Genomic DNA, 24,768 nt, shown 5'->3' on the forward strand with positions numbered 1-24,768 from the left:
AATGCAGAACCAGACGTTGTGAACAGCAGCCATGCTTCTGATTTATGTGCCATTGTCTCCAGTCATTGCCCTGCTACCAAAACATGGACTGTACAGGATGAAGAGACTGCAGCTCCTTCATCAAGCAAATTCCCACTGCTAGTGAGTCCTACAGTGAAGGTGAAGGAAGGTGGAGAGCAGAATTCAGAATACAATGTACTAAGGAGACACTGCAGGTAAGAAGCTTGGGTTTGGATTGGCTTTTTTTCTTTCTTCCCTCAAATGCTTGACCAGAGCTTTAGTCTCAGTGACAGACAAGTGACACTTCCCAAATCAGGCTGTAGAACAGCCCAAGAAAAAGGTAAAGCTGGGTGCTTCCTCAGGGACATGCAGAGAATAACTTACAAACCTCAGAAAAGAAGCCAAGGGTCTCCTTGTTAACTGAGCCCTCGTTAACTGCCCTCTGACATAAACTGAAGGGTCCCCATTTGGTGTCTTTTAGTAAATCCAACTAAGGGCTATTAAATGGCAAAGCACAGCTGTTCCTAAAGCATCCCCCTCCTGCCATTCTAAGGGAACTGCACAAGCAACCAATTCAAGCCCTCTGAGGTGACAAACTTCCCAGGCGGGCAGGATGGGAATGGGTGGGGAACCTCCTCGAGCACATCAGCCAATGAACAAAACCTTCCTTCATAGGCAACAGATTTGCCTTAGGGTGTTTCCTATCCTCAGTTCCTGTCTCTTGCCAGAGAATTCCATCCCCCAGTTTTGCTGGATGCCAAATCACTTAATACAGTAATAATCTTTTAATTAAAGACAGAAACCTTGGGTGGGAGGCTGGGAGGAATAGGCAGAGACAGAAATGAACAGGAACTTGCCTCTCAAAAATCAAGTGCTTACATTTTACTCACATTTTATAACCTAATCAAAGAGAAAAGCATAAAATGAAGTATTATCTGCAAATGAAAGCTTTAAATCACCTCAGTAAAAACTTAGGATTGGATGCAGAGATGGTTTTATTCTGATGAAGAATGACTTAAGCCATCTCCAATCACATGATTCCTCTTAATGACAGAACAGTGCTACAGGTGAGCCACGTGTAGAAAGTCTTTCTCAGCAGACCAAAGCAGCCTGAAGCAAGGGCTTGGTGCAGTCTGGCACAGAAAAAGAAGCAGATCTGCCATTCAGCATGTGGGAAAGTGCCTTGAGCACAGCATCCTGCTGGAAACACAGGTGCTCACAGCTGGTGTGTCTGAGGTGCATAATCATAGAATAACAGAATGGTGTGGGTCAGAAGGAACTCTAAATCTCATCTAGTTCCAAACCCCTGCCATCAGGGACACCCACACAATAGAATTCAATTCCCCAGTGCAAATGCAATGTCACAAGTGACAGGCTTTGAGTTATGGAAGTAATTTTGTAGTAAGTTATGGTCAGTTTATAGCATTTTGTACTTACTTGTAATTGTCATCTTCTACAAACTTTTGTAGTTCTTCTATGTACTGAACTGAGTTCAGATATTTTTGGACATGAGGCAACATAGGAATATCTGGAAAACAGATAGCATTCATTTACACTCTGCCACTCATTGGTAAACAAAGTTTTTTTTTTCCAGAAACTATTTGATCACATTCAGATCTCTTGCCTTTTTATGTGAGATGGAGGTACAAACTACAGGCCCTAATGATACTGAAATTTTAAAACTTCATAGCAATTCTCATGCACTGAGCTGACACTCCTCACACATATAAACCCCAGAGTTGCTCATCAAAGCAACATGTAAGGAAAAAGTGAGACAACATCCTTGGCCAAACCAAAGGCCCAGAACTGGAACATGGATGGCTGTCTGAGAGCTCCTTCCCAGCCCACATTCTCTTTACACTGTGCTTTCAGAAAAGCCACAATCCTGTGCTAATTCACATTCCACCATCACAAACACAGCATTAGGACTTTAGTAGAATGGTAAGAGGACTGTGAGGGCAATGTCCAAAAGACAAGCTTAATGTATTTTATTATCTCCAGTAGAAGTACTATTCCAAAAGCAATCCTATTTTTAGAATTCAGTCATAAAATTATGAACACAGGGATACCATCTCATAAATACCAGCAAAACTACTCTTGAGTATGATGTACTACTACACATTTATCATCAGAAAATATATACTGCAGTTTGCTTGATATTAGAGAAAGGCAATTTTTTTCTGTCTCCTCACCCTGATGCTCTTAACCATCAATACTAGAATAAACCCAGACTTTTGGGCTGAGAGGATGAAGGAGGGTGTTAATGGCCTTCACACAGGTCCAGCCTTAATTAAATTGCATCACAGCAGACAAAAATTAAAGCTTCTCAAGTTCTTCTCTTTAACACAGTGATATTTACACACTAGCTTACCATATTCACAGGACTGCTGCAAATCTGAGATAATTCGAAGAATGTTGTTCATTAAATTTGTTCTTTGCTCACTTTCCAGAATGCTTGCTGTTGAAGGGTAGGCAGAGTCAATATATGTCAAGTCTGACAGATAAATACCTGAAATGAGATAAGAATGAAAAGTTTCTTTGTTTAATGACTTTCATTAAGCAGAAAAAAACCCCCTCATTAAGAATATTATGAAGAATTTTTGCTTGCAGTAACATTAAAGCAGGTTGACAAAAGCATTGTCTCAGAATAGGATTTTTGATTTACCCGGGCAATCATTTTAGAAAGCTAAAAGTAATTACAAGGACCTGCACAGCCACTCATAAACCTCATCTTCTCCACAGCACCAATTTACTACTCCCTTGACAAATATGAAGCATATTAAACACACAGTGCTAAAATACACTATCAAAATTAATTGTTTAAGAAGTCCACTACTTCATTCCTCCAATGTGGCAATTAATAAACAATAGAAAGATAAATCATACCCATAACTCTTCAAGCTGAATAAAAACTCAAGCTCAACTTGCAGCAACATGGGAAAGATTAACTAGGGAAAATGGGCACCCAGACTGGAATGAATGAATCCCACAGTTTGTAATACTCACAGCTCCCAAGATCCTAAAGCCTTCTACATAAGTCACTTCATATTCCCTACCTGCCTTCTTCTTCCCACTGCTTGCAACCTTACTGGTCCTTCAATCCCCTGATGTAGAGAAGAAAATCCTCCTCCTTACATATATATATATATATATATATATGCTGGATAACTAGCATTTATCTACCAACGTAGATAAAATGTTTATTTTATTTCTAACTACAACTCCATTTCTTGAACTTCACCCGTTTGTCTCAACTAAGCAAAGCATATCCTGATCAACTCTGCTGTTCAAAGGAACTGGTCTGCATCCCTTGCATCTTTCACAGATATCCCAATTAAAAAATGACACAAACTTAAATAACATCATTTAAGAAGCTCGTTTCAGTAACAGGGAAAATTTTAAATTATATTTTACTTCACCTCTTGTACAACTAAAATCATAACAAGGCTTTACAGGTGGAAGACTATTAATACAACCACACAAGAACAGCAGTTGTGTTTGTATAGCACCTAACAAGTACAGTCCTCAAATGTGAGCTGGGAAACTCTGGGCATCCCTCCAAAAGCAACACACATACACACACACGTGTGTGTGCACACACAAAAACAAATTAAAATACTTGTGGTTGAAAGGTGACATATAAAAAAGTGAATAAAAAGGTATTATACATTACCTGATATACTACTAAATCTCCCAATTTTCTGTTCTGCTAGAAACAGTTTGCTAAAAACCAGAAAGGATAATCAGAAACATCAGGTAGTTGCATTTAACTGCTATGCTACCTAGAGTGCATAAGCTGTCCTGAACCTGAATTTACTAACCCATGTCCAAACAAGCCTTAAAAATCCCAAACCCACTCAGTCTTCCACCGAAGGAAGTAAATCATACTTATTAACTATATATAAGGAAATACACTGTAACAGGCACCTGCACTATTATGCAGGATTTTATAAACTAGTGTATTTGTAGAATTACCTCTGAATGACTTGCACTGATCTTTTCCTTAAGCTAAATCAAAAACAAGCCTTCTGTAAAGAAAAGTTCTCTAAACCTATTGGATACATTCCTGTGAAATCTAAAATAATTTTCAATGCATACAAGGGTAATTCTCTTTCAAATGCAATTGGCACTGCCTATTGGAGAATTCCTGCCTTTAACAACTGTAACTGTTTCATATTAAGTGAACGTCAAGAATTGAATGCGACATTCTGTTGAACATTCTTCTAGACTACAAATGCTTCATTTTTCCTGTTGTATCCAGCCAGGCTGCCCCTTTTATTCCCAGGAACACAAATCGAGTTTTATCAGCCTGAAAGAATCTTTCTTCTAAATGAAGCCCAGTACTGTAATAACTTGAAAGGCATCTTTAGGCAGCATAGTAAAAATGTTTGATTTGTAATTGCCTGCTGAACTCTTGCACAGTCCGTTGCCATATGGTACCTCCCTTCTACTGGCAAACAATCTTTCCTTGTTCCTAACTTCTCAGCCTCCCCACCCCCTCCTTTTCTGGAGGGTATGGATAGGAAATCCGAAGGAGGAGTTTCTTCTGCTCTCTGAGTGCTCGCGGTGACATCATAGGTGGGCTGAACGGCTGAGCCGAGCGTGTGTTTGTTTAAAAAAACACTGTCCAAAAGTGATGTATATGGAATCTGGGTCAGCTGTAGCTGGTTAGAGCACTTCTGCATGTGAGAATTAAACACTGCAGTTTCAAAAAACATGTCTCTTTCTCTCCTGGAATAACACATACTGGAGCTTTACTTTTTTCTTTTTTTTAAACTGATTAGTTAGCTTGGTTATCGTATGGAGAAACCCAATTCCTCAATACAGCTTGGATCTAACAGAGAAAGACAAAAGCAGTTTTCAGCTCCAGCTGCAGATTAACACTCCACACCATCGGGTAATTTAGGAAGCAAAAGCAACTTGGCCTCTGGATTTTCCATCTGCCACAGAAGCAAACCAGCTGGAAGACTTTATTTCTTGGTAAGTTTTAAAGTTATTCTTACTTACGAGTTTGATTTTGAGCTATTTCTGAATGCTACATACATCTCCCTCAACATGCAATTGTGAAGAAACAAATCTCTTTCAGCCTGAGAAACATTTGACAACTAACATTAAGACTCATTTTTGTGGCATTTGGTAGACTTTGGAAAGAAAAAGGCACTGCATAAGAGCACAGACTAACTTGTTCCAGTTGTAGAGATGAACAAGTTTTGGTTGTTTAGCTGTATTGTTATCTTCAGTTACAGCAAATTAGCACTACCAGATTCTTTGCTAAGCATGTAATTTGGGTACTGTGAACATACTCATGTGAAATTCTGATCCTACCAGAAGGCAAAAGCCAAAAATCCTATTGATTTCAGGGAAGCTGGATTTCACCCAACACCAGAGCATAGACCTAGCATTACTAGAACTAGAAAATGGATACCTCAATAAAACCACTGTGAAAAGTCCCAAGCAAATCAATGCACATCTGTAAGTAGCAATCATTGTATATCGTTTCTTATTTATGGTACTTCTGAGGAGTAGAATTGCCTGAGTCCTAGAGCCAACCAAGAAACCAGAGTCACACACTGATTCAGAACATACTCGAGTTTGTAGTACAATCAATTGTGCAGCTGAAAATCCAAAGACATCGCTGCAACAGACACTAATACCTTCCTTATTTGTACCTCAATTGAACTGCAGTTTGTTTCTAAATAAAGATCCATTTCATAAACACAAAATGCAGTGTACAAAGCAACACAACAGTAAGTGGAAAATTGAGGGGTTTGTTACAGTTCATTAGGGGAAGGGAGGGAGATGAATGCTGCTGCTAATCAATGATTAAAAGAAGAAAGTTGTTTACACACAGAAAAGTATAGATGAAAACCAAAAAACAGTCACTTATACATAGGAAAAGAATAGAAAACTTTCTTCATGCTTACTTGGAAATTAAAATACAGTAAATAATCCAGGAACAATGCAAATGAACTTAACTGATGTATTTGCATTTACAAACTCAGAGCTGCCTGACACAGTAAGAGAGAAGGAGGGGGCTGATGCTGAAAGGAGAGACAAAGTGTTACAGAAGACAAACTTAATTAAGATTTAGTAGCTACCAGAGGAAAAAAGTCTGAAGCAGCCTTGATAAACAAGAAAGATGGATCCTTTCCAGGTTCTTGAGCCCTTTTCCTTACTATCCTTTTGTGCTGATTTACATAAGGAGGAGAATCATCTAAACAACAACAATACAACCCCCATTTGAAGCACATAATGTGCTTTGGACACCAGGCTCCATTCATTCAGCATCAGCCAAGGGTTTGATTTACGCTGCTTAGAACAATTCCTAAATCTTCCACAAATGAAAACAGCTGAGTCAATAATTTTAAAGCAATAAACTGGCTGTATACAAGGTTTTAACTCTCTCTTCATTGCTGCCTTCCAGCATCAGGAGTTCAAATTTTGAAATGTTTATTTAAAAAAAAAATGTAATACTAATATTATGCTGCTGCCTAAAGAATAATCTGAAGTACAGTGAAAAAACCCACACTATTTGAAGTTTTAAAGGAACTTACTAAAAAGAATGGAAATTCTCAACCTTTAAACTTCAGGACTAACTACATGGCACTGTCAGGCTTTATTCATTGTTTTACTGGGCTTTGCTTTTTGTAATGTGCCCTGTTGGTTTAGTCCTTAAAATTTATACACCAATGAATGAAGTACGATTTCCAAGCATAACAAGATGCTTAATATCTTTAGTATCTGTTCTAGGCAGAATGCTGGAGCCCCAGAATCACACATTTCAAAACACAAAATGCAGCATTGCATTGTACCTGCCTGCTGAAACAGTGCAAACACACACAGTGGCAGCCAACAAACGCAAAGGAACCCCCATGCTAAAAAAGCTTCACTAAAAAATCTGGAAATGCCATGACATTTTGCTATGCTCTCAGAATATCTATTATGACAAAATTAACAAGACTCTTCTGCTGAGAATTACTAAGAAGTTACCATTTTTAAAAGGGGCACCTTTTCAATGACAACCTCAAAACCCCTTGAAGATTTTTAGATTCTGATTCCTTTCAGGAAAGGCATTCATGGTAATCTCAGAAGCAGAATTCTGACTCAATACATCATGCATCTGACAAACAAAACCCAAGAACATATTATTCCTGGATCCCAGTCAATACAATTGAAAGCAATCCTGTTATTTCAGCAGAGGCAGAGGGACTTGCCGGAAAAGCACTTGTTTATGTAGGGAGAAGTAACTTACTTAAATACAGAAATATACTGAAATCCATGGGAACATTTCTCCCATAGAAGGGGTATTTTCTCCACATTAGTATTACTTCTAATGTCATGGACCCAGTTTTAAGCTAAAAAAAAAATCTACAAAAATATCATGTAGCGTGTGCAGACATAGCAGAACACAGCTGGGCTTATTAATTTCAGCTGCTAAAGCAAAGCTCAACAGAAAATGAAGTCCATGTAACATCAGTAACAGAGCTCCCTGATTAGCTGGTATCATGTTCAGAGCATCTTTAGTCTCAGTATTGTAATTTACTTTCTCAAAGAACCCAGTCTTTCTCTTCCTGTTACATCTAAGAGGGCACTGCTGACATTTATCACTTTACCATATTTCTTTTAATAAATATTTGGAATAAACGTAAATACTGATACTGCATTTTCCAAACAAAAGGAATCCTATATTCCCATTTACCTGCAACAGCTTCGTTACATTCGCCTATATCACCCTACACTGCCCAGGGAGAACGAGCCTTTGTTAGTTCTGGAAGAACAGATTCCAATTTGTGATGTGAGTTTCCAAATTTTACATCCTGCTGAACATGAGTCACAGCAGTACAACAAAGAACAAATAGTTTGCTGTGCAGAAAGCTAAAAAATGCCAAATATATACCAGCTTCCCCACATTCTGATCCATGCAACTCTGTATTTGCGATTCCAGTATTTCTCAGGGGGATAACACAGTCTGTTACAGCAGTTAGAAATAGTAGTTACTGGCTTATTTTGCTCTTTTACATTGGAATTTTGTACCTTTAAACACTTTTAAAAGTAATAAATCAAAAAGTAATTTTGAAAGCAAGTTGGGTTTTTTTTTTGCACAGGGATCACTGGAAAAAGAAAGAAATCAGAAGCCCTATCCACAGCTCTGAGTGTTTCTGACAAGCTGACGAAGAAGCTTGTGTTGCTGTGAATAACTGCACATTTTCCTCTGCAGAGGCTATAAAACATCAGCAGGCCAGAACATACATAATGAAACTTCTACAGAAATCTGAGACCCAAAACTGAGTGGCACAGAAACATGACAGAATCAACTGAAATGACAGTTTGCTCTAACCTAAAAACCACGGCATTTAATAAAGAGATAAATAATGTATTTCAAAGCAATGGTATCTGTAATCACAAACTCCCTTGCTGCATTTCCACAGTCTGAACCAGCAGCCCCTCAGCAGAGGTGACTCCAAACCTGCAGGGAGAGTTGGAGACTTTGGTTCTGTCTGAGCTGCTCCCTGAGCCTCAGCTGTCTCCTAACAGTTCTGCCACTACCTAAACATCTAAACCTGGGAATTCGGGACAAAATGTGTCTGATCTAAAAACCCTAGAACTATTTCCCAACTCTAATTTTAATTTGTCATTTAGGTCTTACATATTAGGCTATCATTCTGGTATACTTTGGATAAACAGCTCCTATTTTTTTAAGCTGCTTGCCCAGAACATCAGGAAATTTCTGAAACAGTATTTTCATTTCCTTCTAAGCTGATTAAAACTCCAGGTAAATATCTTGCTCAAAACCTATTCTTGTATAACAAGTTAGGCATTAAGCTGCTCAAACTTGACAAGCAACACTTTAAGACATTTAATTTTTTCAACATCAGCATTTCCATGGAAGCACATACACTAGGTAGATTCTCAGAAGGAACTCATCCTTGCTTATCTGAATGTCTCAGTTTACTACAAGGTATTTCTGAATTTCAAATTCTAGGACATAATCTTATGCAGCTGCTGGATTTGGCTGTGCTGTATTAGACCCTTTAATTCATTTAATGGTCTGACAGCACATGTATAGACACAGAGCTTGAAACTTTAACACATAAGCGAAAAAGTACACAGTAAATGAACACATTTAATACTAAAAGAAATGCAGAAAACAGACTGCAGCAGAATACATGGCTACAATGTAGACTGCATTGCAAAGTTCTTTTCAAAGTTTTGAAAGATTCATTTAAGTAATATGAATTTCAGGGGGAAAATGTGCTGCCATGGGAAAAAATCCCCAGCCATTCATTATTTCAGTTACTCTGTAGGGTCTTTAAAATTCCCAAGAACTAAAATGTTATTCACTTTCTTGGACTATTAAGTACCTATTATACACTGTGAAAAAACAGCAAAATACTGGACTTGTACTATGGAACCACATGCCATGAAGTCTCTTTCCCTCAATCTGTAAATAGTAAATGCAAAAGTATTGAAAAGTAAGTTAGGAGATGCAAAGAGGTTTTAAACTTCAGACAATTAATTCAGCTCATCCTTGTCAAGTTAGAAACCACACACAGAACAGTATCCCATGTGCTTCCCATGACGCATGTGAACATTTAGCCTAATGAACTACCAAATCTGAGCACTGTCCAAATGATTACTATTTTATATGTCTGAAACTACTGAAGAAAAACACACAACCAGCTCTGGAGAAAAGTGATACTTTTTCCTAACATTTCTTTTTACTCTTTAAACCAAAGTTGCAGTTTCAGCAGAGAAATATCAATAAAACTATTAAGCTTTCTGTTAGATAAAAATACTTACTAGTAGGCACAAAAATATCTATTACTGCAAACTAAGAGAAGAAAGTATTTAAAAAAAGAAATCCTCAAACTTATGTGCTCCCTCCATTTATGCAGGGTAAGAAAGGATTTTTAGTACGTGTTAAATGTGTTTTCTTCCCCTTCTGGAAGCAGGGCTTGCAATACAACCATCAGACAAACAAAAAGTTACCAAACATTTAAGCAGAATTCCTAGCTCTAGCTCCTGACTTCATGTACATCATGGTTTGAAGCTTGCAACCACTGGACTTAGTGAAGCTAAGAAACAAAGACTTGACAGGTTTCTGAGGCTGAGCAGACACCGTTTGTTATAGTAATATTAAAGCCAGTAACAGAACTCAGAAAAGGGACCTGACACAAAAGTCACCTTATCATTTGTAATGTGAATGCAAAGGAAGCAGCACAGCTCTGCTTCTCCTTTGGGATCACTGTGTCAGGATTGCCAAATGCACTTAAACTTGGACTTAGCAGGAACCGCAGGGTAATTAACTTTCCCTACTCTTACTGTATTTCTCTTTGTAATTATCCAAAGGCCACTGTAGAAAGGCTATCCAAAGACTTGCAAAAGGGCTCTGGAAAGGAAAACAAGATCAATAGCTGAGAAAGGAAGAGTGATCTGCTTCAAAAAGCAAACAAACTATAAAAAAATGAAGTTTGTTTTTTTTTTTTCCCTTATTTAAGTGCTACCTTTGTCTATAATCCCAAACATTTAAAGCTAAAAACAAGGTCTCAAAAAACACTCCTGGGTCTTTATAACTGCACTTTAATTCTTTAGAGTTAAAAGAAATTCCTAGTTTTCTCTGAAGGATCAATGAAACATTTTGGTATGGTATTTATAATGACAACACACCTGATACTACAGCATTATTTGGATAAAGATGTTCTCAAAGATACAAAATTAGTGTGACAACCATTCTAAACATTCATCTCAAGGTAACTAAATAGGATCATGTATGCAGAGCAAACAGTGTTCTAAGCTTGTCTTACAAATTCAAAGTCACTTGAAAGAGTAATTTTCGATGTTTGCAACAATATCTAATCTCCTGCCTTCTGCATAACACTCATGTCCAAAAATAGTCTTAAAAATCCATTTTTCAAGTCTACTGAAAATGTGTATATATAAACTTGAAAAATGGGTGTATATATGAATCAGTATGCATTATACTATTTAACAAATTATATGTATCTATATTAAAGGCAAAGGCGGACCAGAAAAGCTTATATAATCCAAATTCCAACATTTATATAAATAATTTTGTCGCCCTACTTCCCTTCCAGGAAGGTATTCTGAAAGCACTCCATGTTCTATAACCTCGCGCAGGTAATTGCAGTGAGCACAGACCTGAGCAGTCAACTGATAATGGAGTATAACACAGAATCTAAGCACAACATTGTATCTGAAAACTTACCCACTGCAACAACTCCTTTACTAAATCCTGTACCTAAATTTTAGTTTGCTGCTCAAAACAGCCAGCAAATTTAATGGAAACCAACTCCAAGCAAGAGATTCCAAAGGCTTGGCTACATACACACAAGCATGGCAAACCCATCAGTTTAGGCAGTTCAAAAGTCCAGGAGCCTTAGCTGTGCTTCTGATTTAATGACTTTATCTTTTATCTGTTCAACAGGCTCCTGACAGTCATCACACCAGCTTTAAAATGAAGCTACTGAAGTGGACTTTGGGTGTCCTGCTGTTCCTGCTGCTGTCCATCGGGCGCTGTGCGGAACAATCCACGCTGAGCAAGACGCCCCAGCAGAGGCAGCCTCGTTCAGCAGATGAGGGAGAGGAAGGGAAGAAATGTGGTTACACCTTCCTGGTCCCAGAACAAAAAATCACGGGGCCGATCTGCGTGAACACGAATGGCCCGAGCACTGGGAACAGGAAAGATGAAGTCACCAGGATGGACATCGAGAACCTGAAGGATGTGCTGTCCAAGCAGAAGCGGGAGATCGACATTTTGCAGTTGGTGGTGGATGTGGACGGAAACATTGTGAACGAAGTCAAACTGCTGAGGAAAGAAAGCCGGAACATGAACTCGCGCGTGACCCAACTGTACATGCAACTCCTGCACGAGATAATTCGGAAACGCGACAACTCACTTGAGCTTTCCCAGCTGGAAAACAAAGTCCTTAATGTTACAACAGAAATGCTGAAGATGGCAACAAAATACAAGGAGCTTGAGGTAAAATACGCAGCGCTAACCAACCTGGTAAACAACCAGTCGGTGACTATCTCGCTGCTGGAGGAGCAGTGCCTGAGGATCTTCTCGCGCCAGGACCCGCACGGGTCCCCGCCCCTGGTGCAGGTGGTGCCGCAGCACATCCCCAACAGCCAGGCCTACACCCCCGTCCTGCTGGGAGGCAACGAGATCCAGCGAGACCCAGGCTACCCCCGGGACAGAGACGTACGGCCCCCACCTGACCCCGCCACTTCTCCCACCAAGAGTCCTTTCAGACTACCACCTCTGGCTTTGATTAACGAAGGTGAGTTAGTGACCTGCCACTATCTATTTAACCTGTCTCCACTTCTGAGAGAAACTGTCCCGACCATAGAAACTGAAGGAAGAATTGAAAGTACCTGGTATAGTTTGCTCTTGCTCCTGATTTTCTCACCCCCTTCTACCTCCCAGGGAAAGATTTAGTCTGCCAAATGGCCTAAATCTCCCAAAGATGAATTTGTTGAAATGTCTGCTACTCAGAAATTCAATCTGAACAATACTCACCTTCAAGACACAAAGTTTTTGGGGTTCTCTCTGCAGCTGGATTTGAGTTACAAAAATATGAAAATTCAGTATTAGCATAAACTTTCTAATATTCACCCATTTCTTTGATGATGTGTCCTAGCTATACATTACAGTAGCTGGCAAGAGTGAATAAAAGGAGTTAATTAATCATAAGCAAATTACATAATTTCAAGTTTTTGTCCTTAATACTAACATTTGTCAGAAGAAAACTCTACTAGAAGAATTTTCATCCTTTTATACTGAAATGAACATCTAAACCCACCAACACAGTCATGCAATGAGTTTCTAAGTGTTTAGTTGAAATATTCAAGAGTGGTAAGTTGAAAGGATAACTGAATCAAGGCTGGATCCAATTAGAGGCACTCAGCATTGAAAATTTAAAATCAGTAACTACATTCCCAGTAACCTGTTGTCAGTACGAGATGGCAAACTAAAGCCATAAATATGAAAATACATTCACGACAGTGTATTCCACCTTCACGTGTTACACTCTTCTGGTCATTAGATAAATTCATGTATCACTAGGAATCAAAATTAGTGACAACGCAATTAACTACCTCTGAGCTGCCCGGAACTCTATCATGTTTCTCACTATTGAAATGTTGACAGAATTGCTATTTAAAAGAAATTCAACTATTCAGAAAAACAAGTTTCTCAGACATCCCTTTGAGCGCTTGCTCTTGGCTTTTGTTAGCACAGCAAAATGTTTTGGTGGGGGGTTTTAGGTTTAGGTGGCTGTTTTGTCTTTGTTTCTTTCAAATTGCCTTTAGTCATAGCTGAAAGTTCAACTTGGTTCCTTAAAATGAAGCCAAACATTCATTTGTGACTGTTCTGCAGCATTACACCCCACCAGCTGCTGATCTGAAGAACAACTATTTTTATTCAAGGTCTGCAGAAAATTCAGGCATGAGCCCAAGCAAAATGCCAGATGTCATGCGAATTTCAGTGGCACATCATGACAGAAGGGAAACAGTTCATATCAAAGCATTGCACTGATGTCTGGTCAGACAGCACAAGTATAATTCTAAAAAAAACCACAACTTCCTGCTTCCCAGCAAACCCTTGCTTCCAAGTTCTGTTCTAAATGCATCTTTTTCTCAATACATGCCTGCTGCACATACAAAATGAGGCAACAGAACTAAGTATTATCCTCTAAATTATCTATCCTGATGTTCACTGACCCCTCTACCGCTAGAAGTTCAGACTTTGAATCCATTTTTGGAAGAGAATACAAAGAAATTTTAGGAAGCTTATTGTAACATTATTCATCTTCCTTTAATACTTGATTCTTGAGTTGGAAATTTAAGTTTCTTGCAATGCTTGGGAAAAGGATGGTTGAGAATTGCAATGCCTAGTCACTATCCCTGACATTTAAAATCAAGGTCAACAGATTTCATGGTGCACAGAATCAAAACTATGCCATAGAAGAAATATCTTTACAGTTATAAGATAAAGATTTTTTATAATGTATAAAGATGTCAAAAAGGACCAATGAAAACTAGACAGTTCCAATTAGATATAGGCCTGCTAAAGACTGATGCCAGAATAAATACCTGGACCTACTCACAAATACTTGCATGCAGCAGATGGGTCAGAAAGGTCATTGTGCATCTGAATATAATGAGTGAAGAGAAAAATGCAAAATACATGGGGAACAAAAGGATGAAGTTCTGTTTTCTGAGTATGGTGGTTGTTTTGTACAAAACTTGCTCTAAAAATTGAGGAAGGTTAATGTACCTGTGAATTGTAGTTGTCACAATTACCCTTATTTGGAACAATAACCAGTGACCACCAAAATTACTGCCATTGTTTTTGCAAAAAGTAGCTTCAAGTTAGTTAAGTACTTGAAAATTAGACACACCCTGCCCCATACAATAATTCCTAATACCTCTTGGTTAACAATATAACTATTTTAAATACATGTCCAATTTTGTTTTTTACTTTTCTTCTACTGATGCCTCCAAAAACCCTATCTACGAAGCTTGCACAAGCACAACTTCTGTATCATCTGCTTGAGATAACATTTGGCATCTCAAAATGGGAATCAGCCATCAAGTTATCAAGCTTTCAACTTAAAATATGTAATTTCTTTCCTTCTGTACTTCACTTAATCTAGCACAGAATATGATCTGCACTAAATCATACATCTAAGCCACAATTTTGGAAGTGAAATATTTAACAGATCACCTTCGCAGAGTATTTCTGGCTTATCACTGTCTCAATGACTTAGTGTACATAGACTGTTACAAAAGACTAGATATGCATGAGATACTAATTCCCTACATAATTTATAAAACCTGTAAGATTTTAAACAGAAAATCATGCTTTGTATCAGTCCACCCACACCAGCACTGTGAAGAAATCTCTCAGTTTCACAAACCTCAGTATTTCCACAAGATCAGTTCTTACAGTGTGAACTTGAAATAATTATAGAATCTACTTCAGTAAAAAGATTCAAGACTATACACCAAAAACTACGGGATGTGTTGGATTTCCTTACATTCAGAGCAGAAGACTCTTACCTCTACCACAACACTAACTTATGTTAATACATGCAGACAAAGTGAGTATCAAAGCAGATGAGTTGCATCCTGTGAACTTAAAGCCAGCTGAACTCCAGAAGTGATTGAAGCATTACATAAACTAACTGGTACAATTCTGTCTGCCTTAAAAACTACTTAAAATGACCCCAAACATCTGCTTGGGTCTCTCATGGAAAAATGAGTGCTCAAGTCCTCCTCCAATGATAATCACGTGGGATAATACCCAGATAACAGCAGATCTAATTAAGCTATTCTTAATGTTTGCTTAACATTACAAAATATAAGGCTTACTTGTTTATACTTTTCCTAAAGCAGCAACTGTTTCACAAAAATACTTCTGGAACAACATCCCTGTTCAGTCACAGAGCACCCAAATTTACTTCAGACAGTTCAAGGAATGGGAATGAGCCCAGCTTAGTCCAGGAAATACTCTCTCCCCTGGACAAATCCCACAATATTCACAATCTACATGGGCATTTTAATTGTGAACAAGAGGGGAAAAAAAGCACTTATATAAAAAAGCTACAGGATGCATTTCCTAAGGTGCCACTGCTTGCAATGGAAGAATGACAAAGTCATCCCAATCCTTACAGTGCTGCAACACTTACAGCAATGGCTCAGTGCCTGTGACATTCCTATCACAGCCACAAGCTCTAAGTACTCCTCATTAGATACATGAGCTTCATGCATTCAAATTATGCTTTACAGATTTCTTGCTAATTACATACTTGTCCAACTTGCAACTACTACCTGAAAATCTAAGAAAAGTGTGATTTTCAGCTTGCTTTTGTCACACAGGCTTCATCAGCAGTGAAGGTCCCTTTACCTCAGTCTCTACTTTTGATTAAAGAATAACCTCAACAAATGTTTTCAGCATGTCTTCCATGCTATCTTGCACATGAGCTGTTTCTGTGACTGATGGGTAGTCTCTGAATTTCCAAGGATATTCGAGAAAATAAACTCTCAGGAAGGAGAGGGAAGCTGTACCTAATTTATTTTTCAGATGTGCTGAGTTTTCAAATACATTTAGGGCATCCACCACTAACTAGACATCAGAACATACTTTGCTTTTCATTAGGAAATTACCAGTTTCTCGAAATCAACTGAAGTAATGACATGCAAACAATTCTTCTTTTGAAAGGAAGAAAATAAAAAAATTACCAAAAATTGAAAGGCAAACTACGCAAGATTTTCAGAGACATATAAGCTGCATCCTTCCCTGAGAATTACCAGATGGTATTCTCTAAGTGTTATTTGTAAAACCACTATTCACATAGACTAAAATAGAGGTTTCAAGCAGCACTCACAACAGCAACAGCAATTTTGTGCAACCACAGCCCTGAGAACAAATATGTGAGTCCTTTCAGCTGCTCAAGAATCCTTCTCCATTGCTTGCTTATTTCCTTCATCAGTATCTATCTACACATCTCACACCAGGATGACATGAAACTTAAAAATATTCCTATCCACAGCTAACAGCCTAATCCTCAAACTGGCTAGGTACATAGTAGCAGAAAATTATGCAGCCTAAGAATTCTCTCTGACTAAATTCCATGTCTGTAGACTCTGGCAGTAAATATTTCTTACAGCAGTTCTCAAACTACTTGTATAGTAATATACAGAAACAGGGAGGGTTGGTTGGGTATCCTATATTTGGTTTTTACTTACATCAGTTTCAAATTGGTGCACCAAATGAAGGAAATTGATGTCTTTGTAAAAAAACAATATTCATAATGTTCTTCAATATCAAAAGCCAGAGTATAAATCTTTGCCACAGCAGATAAAAAGATCAGGTGTTGGTAACCAAAATCTATAATTTGTTTAACAAAATGAAATTTTTGTTAAAAAATGTATTGAGAGAGGATACTGACATATTTATTTATGTATATAATTAATCTCAGACAGTAACTTTTTGCACTGTTTTCCACGGCAGGTTTATACCTTGATTGAATTACTGACTTTCCATTACAAAATATTCCTGGACAATGGGCACTGCACAGCCAAGCTTGAAGGCTTACAGTATCTCTTTTCCAACAGGTCCATTCAAAGACTGCCAACATGCCAGGGAAGCTGGGCACACCAACAGTGGCATCTACATGATCAAACCCAAAAACAGCAACGAGCCAATGCAACTCTGGTGTGAGAACAGCCTGGACCCTGGTGGATGGGCAGTTATCCAGAAGAGGACAGATGGATCTGTCAACTTTTTCAGGAACTGGGACAGTTACAAGGTAAAATCCAGAATGCATAAAATCAGTGGGCAAAGAAAGATAATTGAAAAGAGTGATCATCCCTCAGAGGCAAACATATTTCAGTGGGAATTCCTATTTTCCTGAATGCACAGTTAACTTTGTATGAACCAATCTGGCTGAAACAACCCTGGGTTTGTAATGCACAACACAACTGGGAGACACGTTATTCTAGACAGTGGCTGGGAAGTAATTTATTACAAAGCTCTAACTGAACACATGATTTTTATTAAAGAAACTAAGAACTACAATGAGTACTTGTAAAGCTTCATTTGTCTTCCTTATGAATAAGCAAACTCAGCCAGTGAAATTATTCATTCAAACACACTAAGAGATTTGCTGGATTCGGGGCTCAACTTAAAAATAGTCCTAATAATGAATTAAAGGAAGTTATTTCCATCTATTAAATTTAGGCTAGAAATCTAAAGATGTCAGGATGATGAAAGGAAACACATTGCTGTGTGTTACTGTGATATTATGCACTAGCAGGCAGAATGTCTAGGATGACAAGAGGATGCTTTGGAGTAATTACATGCTAAACAGTAAACTTGATGATCATTTGATTTGGGTAATAACAATAATAATAGTAGTAATAATAATAACATATAGGACACAAATTAACGTGAGGATTTTTGCTTCGTGCATTATTCGAATTTTGTGATTCAAATGTTAATCCCTAAATCAATAAGAATTAAAACAAGTATTCAATAATCAAACAAAAACCCCAAAATTATTATGCAAATTATGCAATTATGTTTACTTCTCAGAGCAGTTGGTTTTGGAGTTGTTAAATGTTGTAAAATGTTTTAAGGCAGTTATGGAGTGCCTTATAAAGCAGTCATAAACATTCTGAACCTAATGCAACAACAAATATTAACAACACTGGTTTACTTGAGGAAAGCAGACAGCAGAGAGAAAATATCACTTCACAGCTACTGTCCTGGCAGTCTGTGATTTGAGAGAAAAGATGTCTTTATATTTAATTTCTAATAAATCCTTTAAAGAACACAGAAGAATAGTGTGATTAAATTCACAGTAAAAAACACTACCAGCTGCAATATAGAAGTAACAAGAAGTTATGTGCCTTGAATATTGACACTGTTGATCCATAAATTTTCAATCTGGAATTATAACCTAAAATTCCATTATTCACCCACTATTACAAATCCCCTTAGCTTTGTCAAGAAATATTGTTTCAGTTTCCTTATTCTCCCTCCCTTCATTTTAAAAAGAGGAGGACAGCAATAACAGAGCTGTTTTGCCACCATTACTGGTGCTGGCATTACTGCAGCTTAGCATTCCCAGTGCAGCAAAATAAAGCACTTAAATGCATGGGGTGAAGTCATTCAGACATTTAAAAGGCTTTCAGCACCCAAGGTCCACTGGTTTATCACACTCCTGCTATGAGTGTTTTAACAAACACAGAAAACTAAGCTAACGGCACCTTCCGATCTTCTTCTGCACAGAAAGGATTTGGAAACATTGATGGAGAGTACTGGCTGGGACTGGAAAACACGTACATGCTCACCAATCAGGATAATTACAGACTCTTGATTGAGCTGGAGGACTGGAGCAACAAGAAGGTCTATGCAGAGTACAGCAGCTTCCGCCTGGAGCCCGAGAGTGAATTCTACCGGCTGCGCCTGGGCACGTACCAGGGCAACGCCGGGGACTCCATGATATGGCACAATGGAAAGCAATTCACAACACTGGACAGGGACAGGGACATGTATTCAGGTAAGCAAAGCAGTGTGCCTGTGAAAAGTGAGTCATGTATGCTCCACCAGTGACACCATGTCAAAAAATACAGTACGGGACAAAAAAAGTACACCAATTATGATAAAATAACCCTATTGGAAAGCACTTCAAATCAATGACAATAAAAACCACATTGGCAGGTCCCCCTTTGAGCCCCTACACCCATCAGAAACTCAAAATCTATTACCCTCACCAACAACAATCTCCAGCAATTTTCTGTTTAGTTCATCACTTGCATGTGACTGAAATCAGAATATCTGTCCAGGTGATCTCTGAGCAGTGCTGCTGCCACAGAATCACCAGGAACTAAAGCCTTTGAAGAGTGAACTGCAAGGGAACTGCAAGTGTGCAAAGGTTTAGTTGTGTACCAATACGTAAGAAAGGGGAACATCACTTGGTTTTTGTACTCCTTAAAGATCCCTTTTTCTCATTTCCACCAGCTTTTCCCTTGCAGGAACAGGAAGGCTGGGAGCACTTTTCCTCAGCTGTCAATAACCATAAAGCTGGACAAATCCTGCAAACTCTTAGACAAGGCTGTAACAGTAAAAACACAAGTTACAAGCAACTCTTTGTGGAGCTGTGGCCCCGCATGCTGCTCGGAGCTGTATCAACTCACACTGCTTCCGCTCGAGTATTTCTAAACAGCACATAATCTGAGTTCCTTGGGTGTTAGCTCATGGACAGGCAGTGCTGGCAGGCTGAGAAGAGTTCTATCCTTCATTTTCTCCTGTCACATTAAAGATCATGTCAACAGCCACCCCTCCAGCAATGGCTGCTGTTACAACAGAATTTGTAACTTAGCAAGAACTGCACAACAGGCTGTGAAGTACTTCCAAGCTGCCTCTGAGAATAAGCTACAACATGAAAACATTTAGTAAATCTCCATTTCCACTGTCTAGAGATGAAGCTCACCCATGTCCTTCTGTTCCACAGGAAACTGTGCTCATTTCCACAAGGGCGGCTGGTGGTACAACGCGTGTGCCCACTCCAACCTCAACGGGGTCTGGTACCGAGGGGGCCACTACAGGAGCAAGTACCAGGATGGAATATTTTGGGCTGAGTACCGGGGGGGTTCCTACTCCTTGAAAGCAGTTCAGATGATGATCAGACCTATAGACTGAGGAGGAAAATCCCACAGTGCTCCCATAGAAAATTCTCAGTGTTTGAGCTCCAGAAAAATAAAATATTACTTTTTAATCATTATTTTGCACAATTTGCCCCTGCAAAAAGCAGGTCTCCAGTTTTCCTGTCTTCTTCCCCCCATCATGTTCCCTTCTCCTTTATTAGGATCCTTCTCTACTGTGACAGACAGTTGTTTTTTTTAAACACACATTCACAAAAGCAGATGTTTATGCTTGCAAAGCATATTTATCTTCTTTTCAAGATCAACATGCTTGATGTAAAACAGTCAAAACTGGTAAAAAATTTCAGATATTTGACAAGATATAAGCTTTTCTGGTTCAAAAAGCTTATGCTTTTTCAGGTTAGCTCAACTCTTAAATGTAAATATGTGAAATTACATTGTCTTGCTTTAATGTGAAAATTGATTAGTTATTTAACAATTTATTTAAAAATGTTGGTATTACTTTTGATGAAAAATCTGACTTCACATACTGTTTGATATTTACTCCAAGAACCTACATAAAAAATTGGAGACATTTTAGCTTAGCCAGCAGAGAAAGATTTTTGCAACAAATAATTATTTCAAATGAAGAGGCAAATTAAATATAAAATTTCTTAGGGAATTCTCTACACTGCTAAGATCTGCAAGTCCTACCTTCGGTAAAGATTTAGGCACAATGTTACCTATGTAAGAAAATTAATTGCATGAAATTATTGATAAACTTGAGACAACCAAATTACTTGGTATTTTTTAACTTTTAACCTCCATGTTCAAGCTTTCTAATTAAACTTAGAGCTTAAATGGGAAAACTGAAATCCTGGTATTAAAATCATGACTTGACAATTCCCTGCTCCAATTAGGAGTGGTGAGGGCTGACCAAGTATTCACACATAGTTATCAAGATAAGTCTCTGAATATTAGAAGTTTTTCTCTAACACAGCTTTCTGCTCCCACAGTAAAACAAAGGTTAGAAATCAGCTCTGAGAGTGCTCATCCCAAACTTGGGCTGCTCTTATGACACATTTGCCTTTCCTTACACCTATATAACTTTTGATACTGTGTATACTAAATTTTAGCTTCTAGATACCATATTTCCACTGGAATTAAAATGTAATTTAAGAAACTAATTAGAAAATACTTTCCCAACATTTAACAAAAACTATGCACGCTAATTCAAAACAAGATATTTCCAAAATAAGATACAACCAAACATTCACTTTAGGTATCAGAATCTCTGAACTAAAGCCTTCTTCCTGTTATATAAAATTATTTAATAACTGCACTTATAGCCATACAGGTTGCCTAATTTAATTTTATATTATGTAAAACTGAATATACTGTTCTGAATTGTAACCAATGTGTTTGTTTAGCAACTCATATGTGCCTTCAGGATTTTAAGGAACTTTGTCCCTATTTAAAGTAAGAAACCATAATAGCTATAAGAATAATCTAGTATTATTGTTATGTTAAATTAGACAATATCAATTACTATGCAAAGCCTCTTATGCAATTCAGAGGAGAAAAAAACAGCATTTTACTTTCAGAACACACTTTCTGGAGTAGAGATAAAGCTTCATTGATAATGTACGGGTGCAAGGCTTGTAGTTAAATCTTTGGTCAGAGATCAAAGCAAACGAGTTCCTCCAATATTTAATTGGGGTTGGCAGTGGTGGAGAATCAGTCCCAGCATATTCCATTCCCAAATTCCAAGAATTTTAACTGACACAAATGTTTATGATTACAATTCTGAAATTGTTCTTCATAAAAGGAATATTTGTTTGTTACAAATATCAGACCTCATTGATTGAGGTCTCATTTGATCCTGCAAAACATTTTCTAATTGCAAACGCAAATGCTTAAAATTCAGACTCTCTATAGTCTGTCCTTTTTTCTCTATGGTAGCTGGATAGAAGAGCAGTTCAGGTAAACTTAAAAAAGAGGAAAATGCACTCCAAAACATTCCTTTAATGATCACTTCTGACAGCTTTTAGTTCATTCAACAGGCAGATTTCCTGTCCTTGGCAGAGAGTGTATTTTACCCCAAGAATCTCTTGCCTGCTACGAAAACAGTGTTTGCTTATTCAGTGCACTCAGTGAAAGGTGTACTTTGCAGAAACCCTAAAGTAAAATTAGCCTGCACTCAGCCTTTCAATTGAATCTTATATATTAGACATTTAAAAAATGAGCCTTCCCCAATTTAAAGCTGCAGGATGACATTAACTAAACATTACAAAATCCACTCAGAAACCTCAGACTGTGCTCTGAAAGGGAAGAGTTAATTAAGCTGCAGATTTAAGATTATGAGGAATGAAAACATAGCATGTCTTTTTCAGGTTGGTTCATACTCTGTACAGTAATTCACTTTCAAATGCTTGTGACTCTATTCGTTTGTAGCTTTTGGGCTGAATTTTCTAAGCAGGGTGAATGACTTAAAAAGTTCAATGTTTTCTCTCACACTTTTTCTTTTGAAAGATTTTCAAGACAGGTTGTAGCATCCCTCAGGCTTCTTGCCCTGGGCATTCAAAAGCAGTCTGTCTGGGAAGGATAAACCCTTCACCATTCCTCTACCATCAGTCCAAATTTAACCAGGCAGACCTCAAGAAAGTTCAAAACTTGTACAAGACCTGAAACATCTATTTTCATCTATTTCACATCTATTTCCAAAATCTACTGCAAGCACTATCACTGAAGCAGCTGAATATTCCTCAGATGAATAATTAATAACCTGTTTTCAGCTTTTCTCTTTCTGGATATCACTCCTCAAAGACAGCTATAAGAAAAGTATCTCACAAGGTAGTACTGCTTAGTTAAATAAAAATCTTACTTCTCAAGATATGGCTCAGTTGTTTCATTGTGCAATCTCAAATGGATCAGAACTCTGGAATAAGACTCCCTTGAAGATCAGGGTTTTATTCTAAGGTGAAATATACATACATAGCTCCCATTTTTCCTGGCTGCTTTAGTTGTCTGGGTGATGCAACACTGATGACATATCCCATACTATGTATCAAGGGCCATCTCTACTGGTGCTGCACAGCTTTTCACACTCACATTTAAGTAGGTTGAGTCCACACTGATGATGTGCTGCTCCCACCTACATTTCTAGAATTCTGGAATCACACCACAATCACTGCTGAAAGGAGCTGAGAAACATTTTCATTTCCCCCCTCTGCAGTTAAATGTGGAAGCACATCCTCTTACCCACAGAGGGGGAGCTGTGGAAATAAGACAACAATCTGTACTTCTGTGGCTTCACTTCTATTGCAAAACCTACACTGAGAAAGCATTTAAGATTTATCTTATAATGCCAAGAGGGCCATGAAAAAATCTATACCCACATCATTTGTCTGCATAAGGGTGAAACATTCATCCTTGAAACTGCAGCTGAAATTCCTTTATACGTTCACTTTCCCTATGACCTTCCAAACAGAGGTCTCCACAACCAGCGCCAGTGTTTCTCTAGAGGGGATTTACAATGCCAGATTTAGTTGTATGGCAAGTATGATGCTCTACACTCTTCCAAAGAGCATTTTGAGTGAGCCTGGCAGCTGCTGGCTCTCCCCACCAGGAGTGAAGAATCCCCACTCCTCCTTTCACCATGAGAGGGAATCGCCCTCCTGTGGAATCCCCTTGTCATGATCACCATTTTCATCTGCAGACTTCTAGGTAGGCTTCCCTACATGCTACCAGGAGCAGCACTACTCCCTTAACAATCTTATAGCAATCTTATAGAAGTATTCCTTTTAGGAATTGTAACCTGTAACTGAGAAGCTTAAAACATTAAGTTAAACAAGCAGTTTAAGTTACTTCTGTTCCAAATTACTCTAGTATTAGTAAAAATGCCATGGGAAGGAAATTGAAGAAATAACAAATCTACTCAGGTCTTAGCAGAGATTAAAGCTTTCATCAAATGAGAAAACTTAGACTCAACTATCAATCCTCCAAAATGGATCCAGATTTATCATGACTGTATGATCAGATCAAGGTAATTTTTTTTGCCACTTTTTAAAACTGCACAAATTTTAGGAGTGCACCACTAATTGTGCACTAATAGTGCATCACTATTCCTTTAGAGAATTAAAAAACGCTTGAGGACATTCCTTATGTCACTAGTAAGAACTGGTATCATATGAATTCAGGCCACAACACATGCTTTAACTACAGCAGGTCACAGTAAAGAGCATTTCTATTTTTCTCAATAGAAAAGAATTATATATTTCATGAAACTTAAAAACTGTTTCCCAATATTTAGCTTGGGATTTCTACAACCGCAAGAAAACAATTTGATGCTGGTTTCATGTTTCAAAAATCATGGCATACAGGTAAAAAGCATCAGCATAAGAAGCATTTCAGAACTACATATCAAGTCTCTATATTGTCCATGTACACAAGATGGGAAAGCTCCATGGTTCATCACATTACATAATGGTTAGTTTCCTTTTTCTGCCTTTCAATTCAGGCCCTGAATGACAAACACTACAGGGCATGAAAATCTGGTCCACCACAGTGAAGCATTTTTTCTATTTCTGTAGA

At 38.0% G+C, this 24,768-nt stretch overlaps 2 protein-coding genes across 6 annotated transcripts in view; one reads left to right on the forward strand and one right to left on the reverse strand.

Moving 5' to 3' along the window:
- RALGPS2 (Ral GEF with PH domain and SH3 binding motif 2) overlaps positions 1-24,768 on the reverse strand; it is a 119,581-nt gene that overhangs the window by 41,127 nt on the left and 53,686 nt on the right. For all 4 annotated transcript variants that reach the window (XM_056497738.1, XM_056497736.1, XM_056497739.1 and 1 more), the window contains exons 9-10: positions 2,372-2,509; positions 1,438-1,528 (exon numbers count right to left, since the gene is read on the reverse strand). In XM_056497738.1, the coding sequence (XP_056353713.1) occupies positions 1,438-1,528; positions 2,372-2,509 (229 nt within the window). The remainder of the gene's footprint in view (positions 1-1,437; positions 1,529-2,371; positions 2,510-24,768) is intronic.
- Positions 4,477-23,059, forward strand: ANGPTL1 (angiopoietin like 1). Of its 2 annotated transcripts, XM_056497744.1 has the most exons (5): positions 4,477-4,980; positions 11,447-12,302; positions 17,143-17,336; positions 18,821-19,091; positions 20,046-23,059. In XM_056497744.1, exons 2-5 carry the CDS (start codon positions 11,477-11,479, stop codon positions 20,231-20,233), a joined length of 1,479 nt encoding a protein of 492 aa, XP_056353719.1. In that variant the 5' UTR covers positions 4,477-4,980; positions 11,447-11,476; the 3' UTR covers positions 20,234-23,059. The 2 variants fall into 2 exon arrangements, with proteins under 2 accessions (XP_056353719.1, XP_056353720.1); XM_056497745.1 differs by lacking the exon at positions 4,477-4,980 and having other exon boundaries at positions 7,119-12,302.

Source organism: Oenanthe melanoleuca, chromosome 8 (genome assembly GCF_029582105.1).
Source record: "Oenanthe melanoleuca isolate GR-GAL-2019-014 chromosome 8, OMel1.0, whole genome shotgun sequence".
NCBI classification, from domain to species: domain Eukaryota; kingdom Metazoa; phylum Chordata; class Aves; order Passeriformes; family Muscicapidae; genus Oenanthe; species Oenanthe melanoleuca.

Bases quoted from the DNA above. Each gene is read 5' to 3' on its own strand.
- ANGPTL1 (XM_056497744.1), top strand. From the start codon at position 11,477: ATGAAGCTACTGAAGTGGACTTTGGGTGTCCTGCTGTTCCTGCTGCTG. The intron at 12,303-17,142 runs GTGAGTTAGTGA...CTTTTCCAACAG, and splicing joins TCTGGCTTTGATTAACGAAG to GTCCATTCAAAGACTGCCAA. The intron at 19,092-20,045 runs GTAAGCAAAGCA...TCTGTTCCACAG, and splicing joins GGACAGGGACATGTATTCAG to GAAACTGTGCTCATTTCCAC.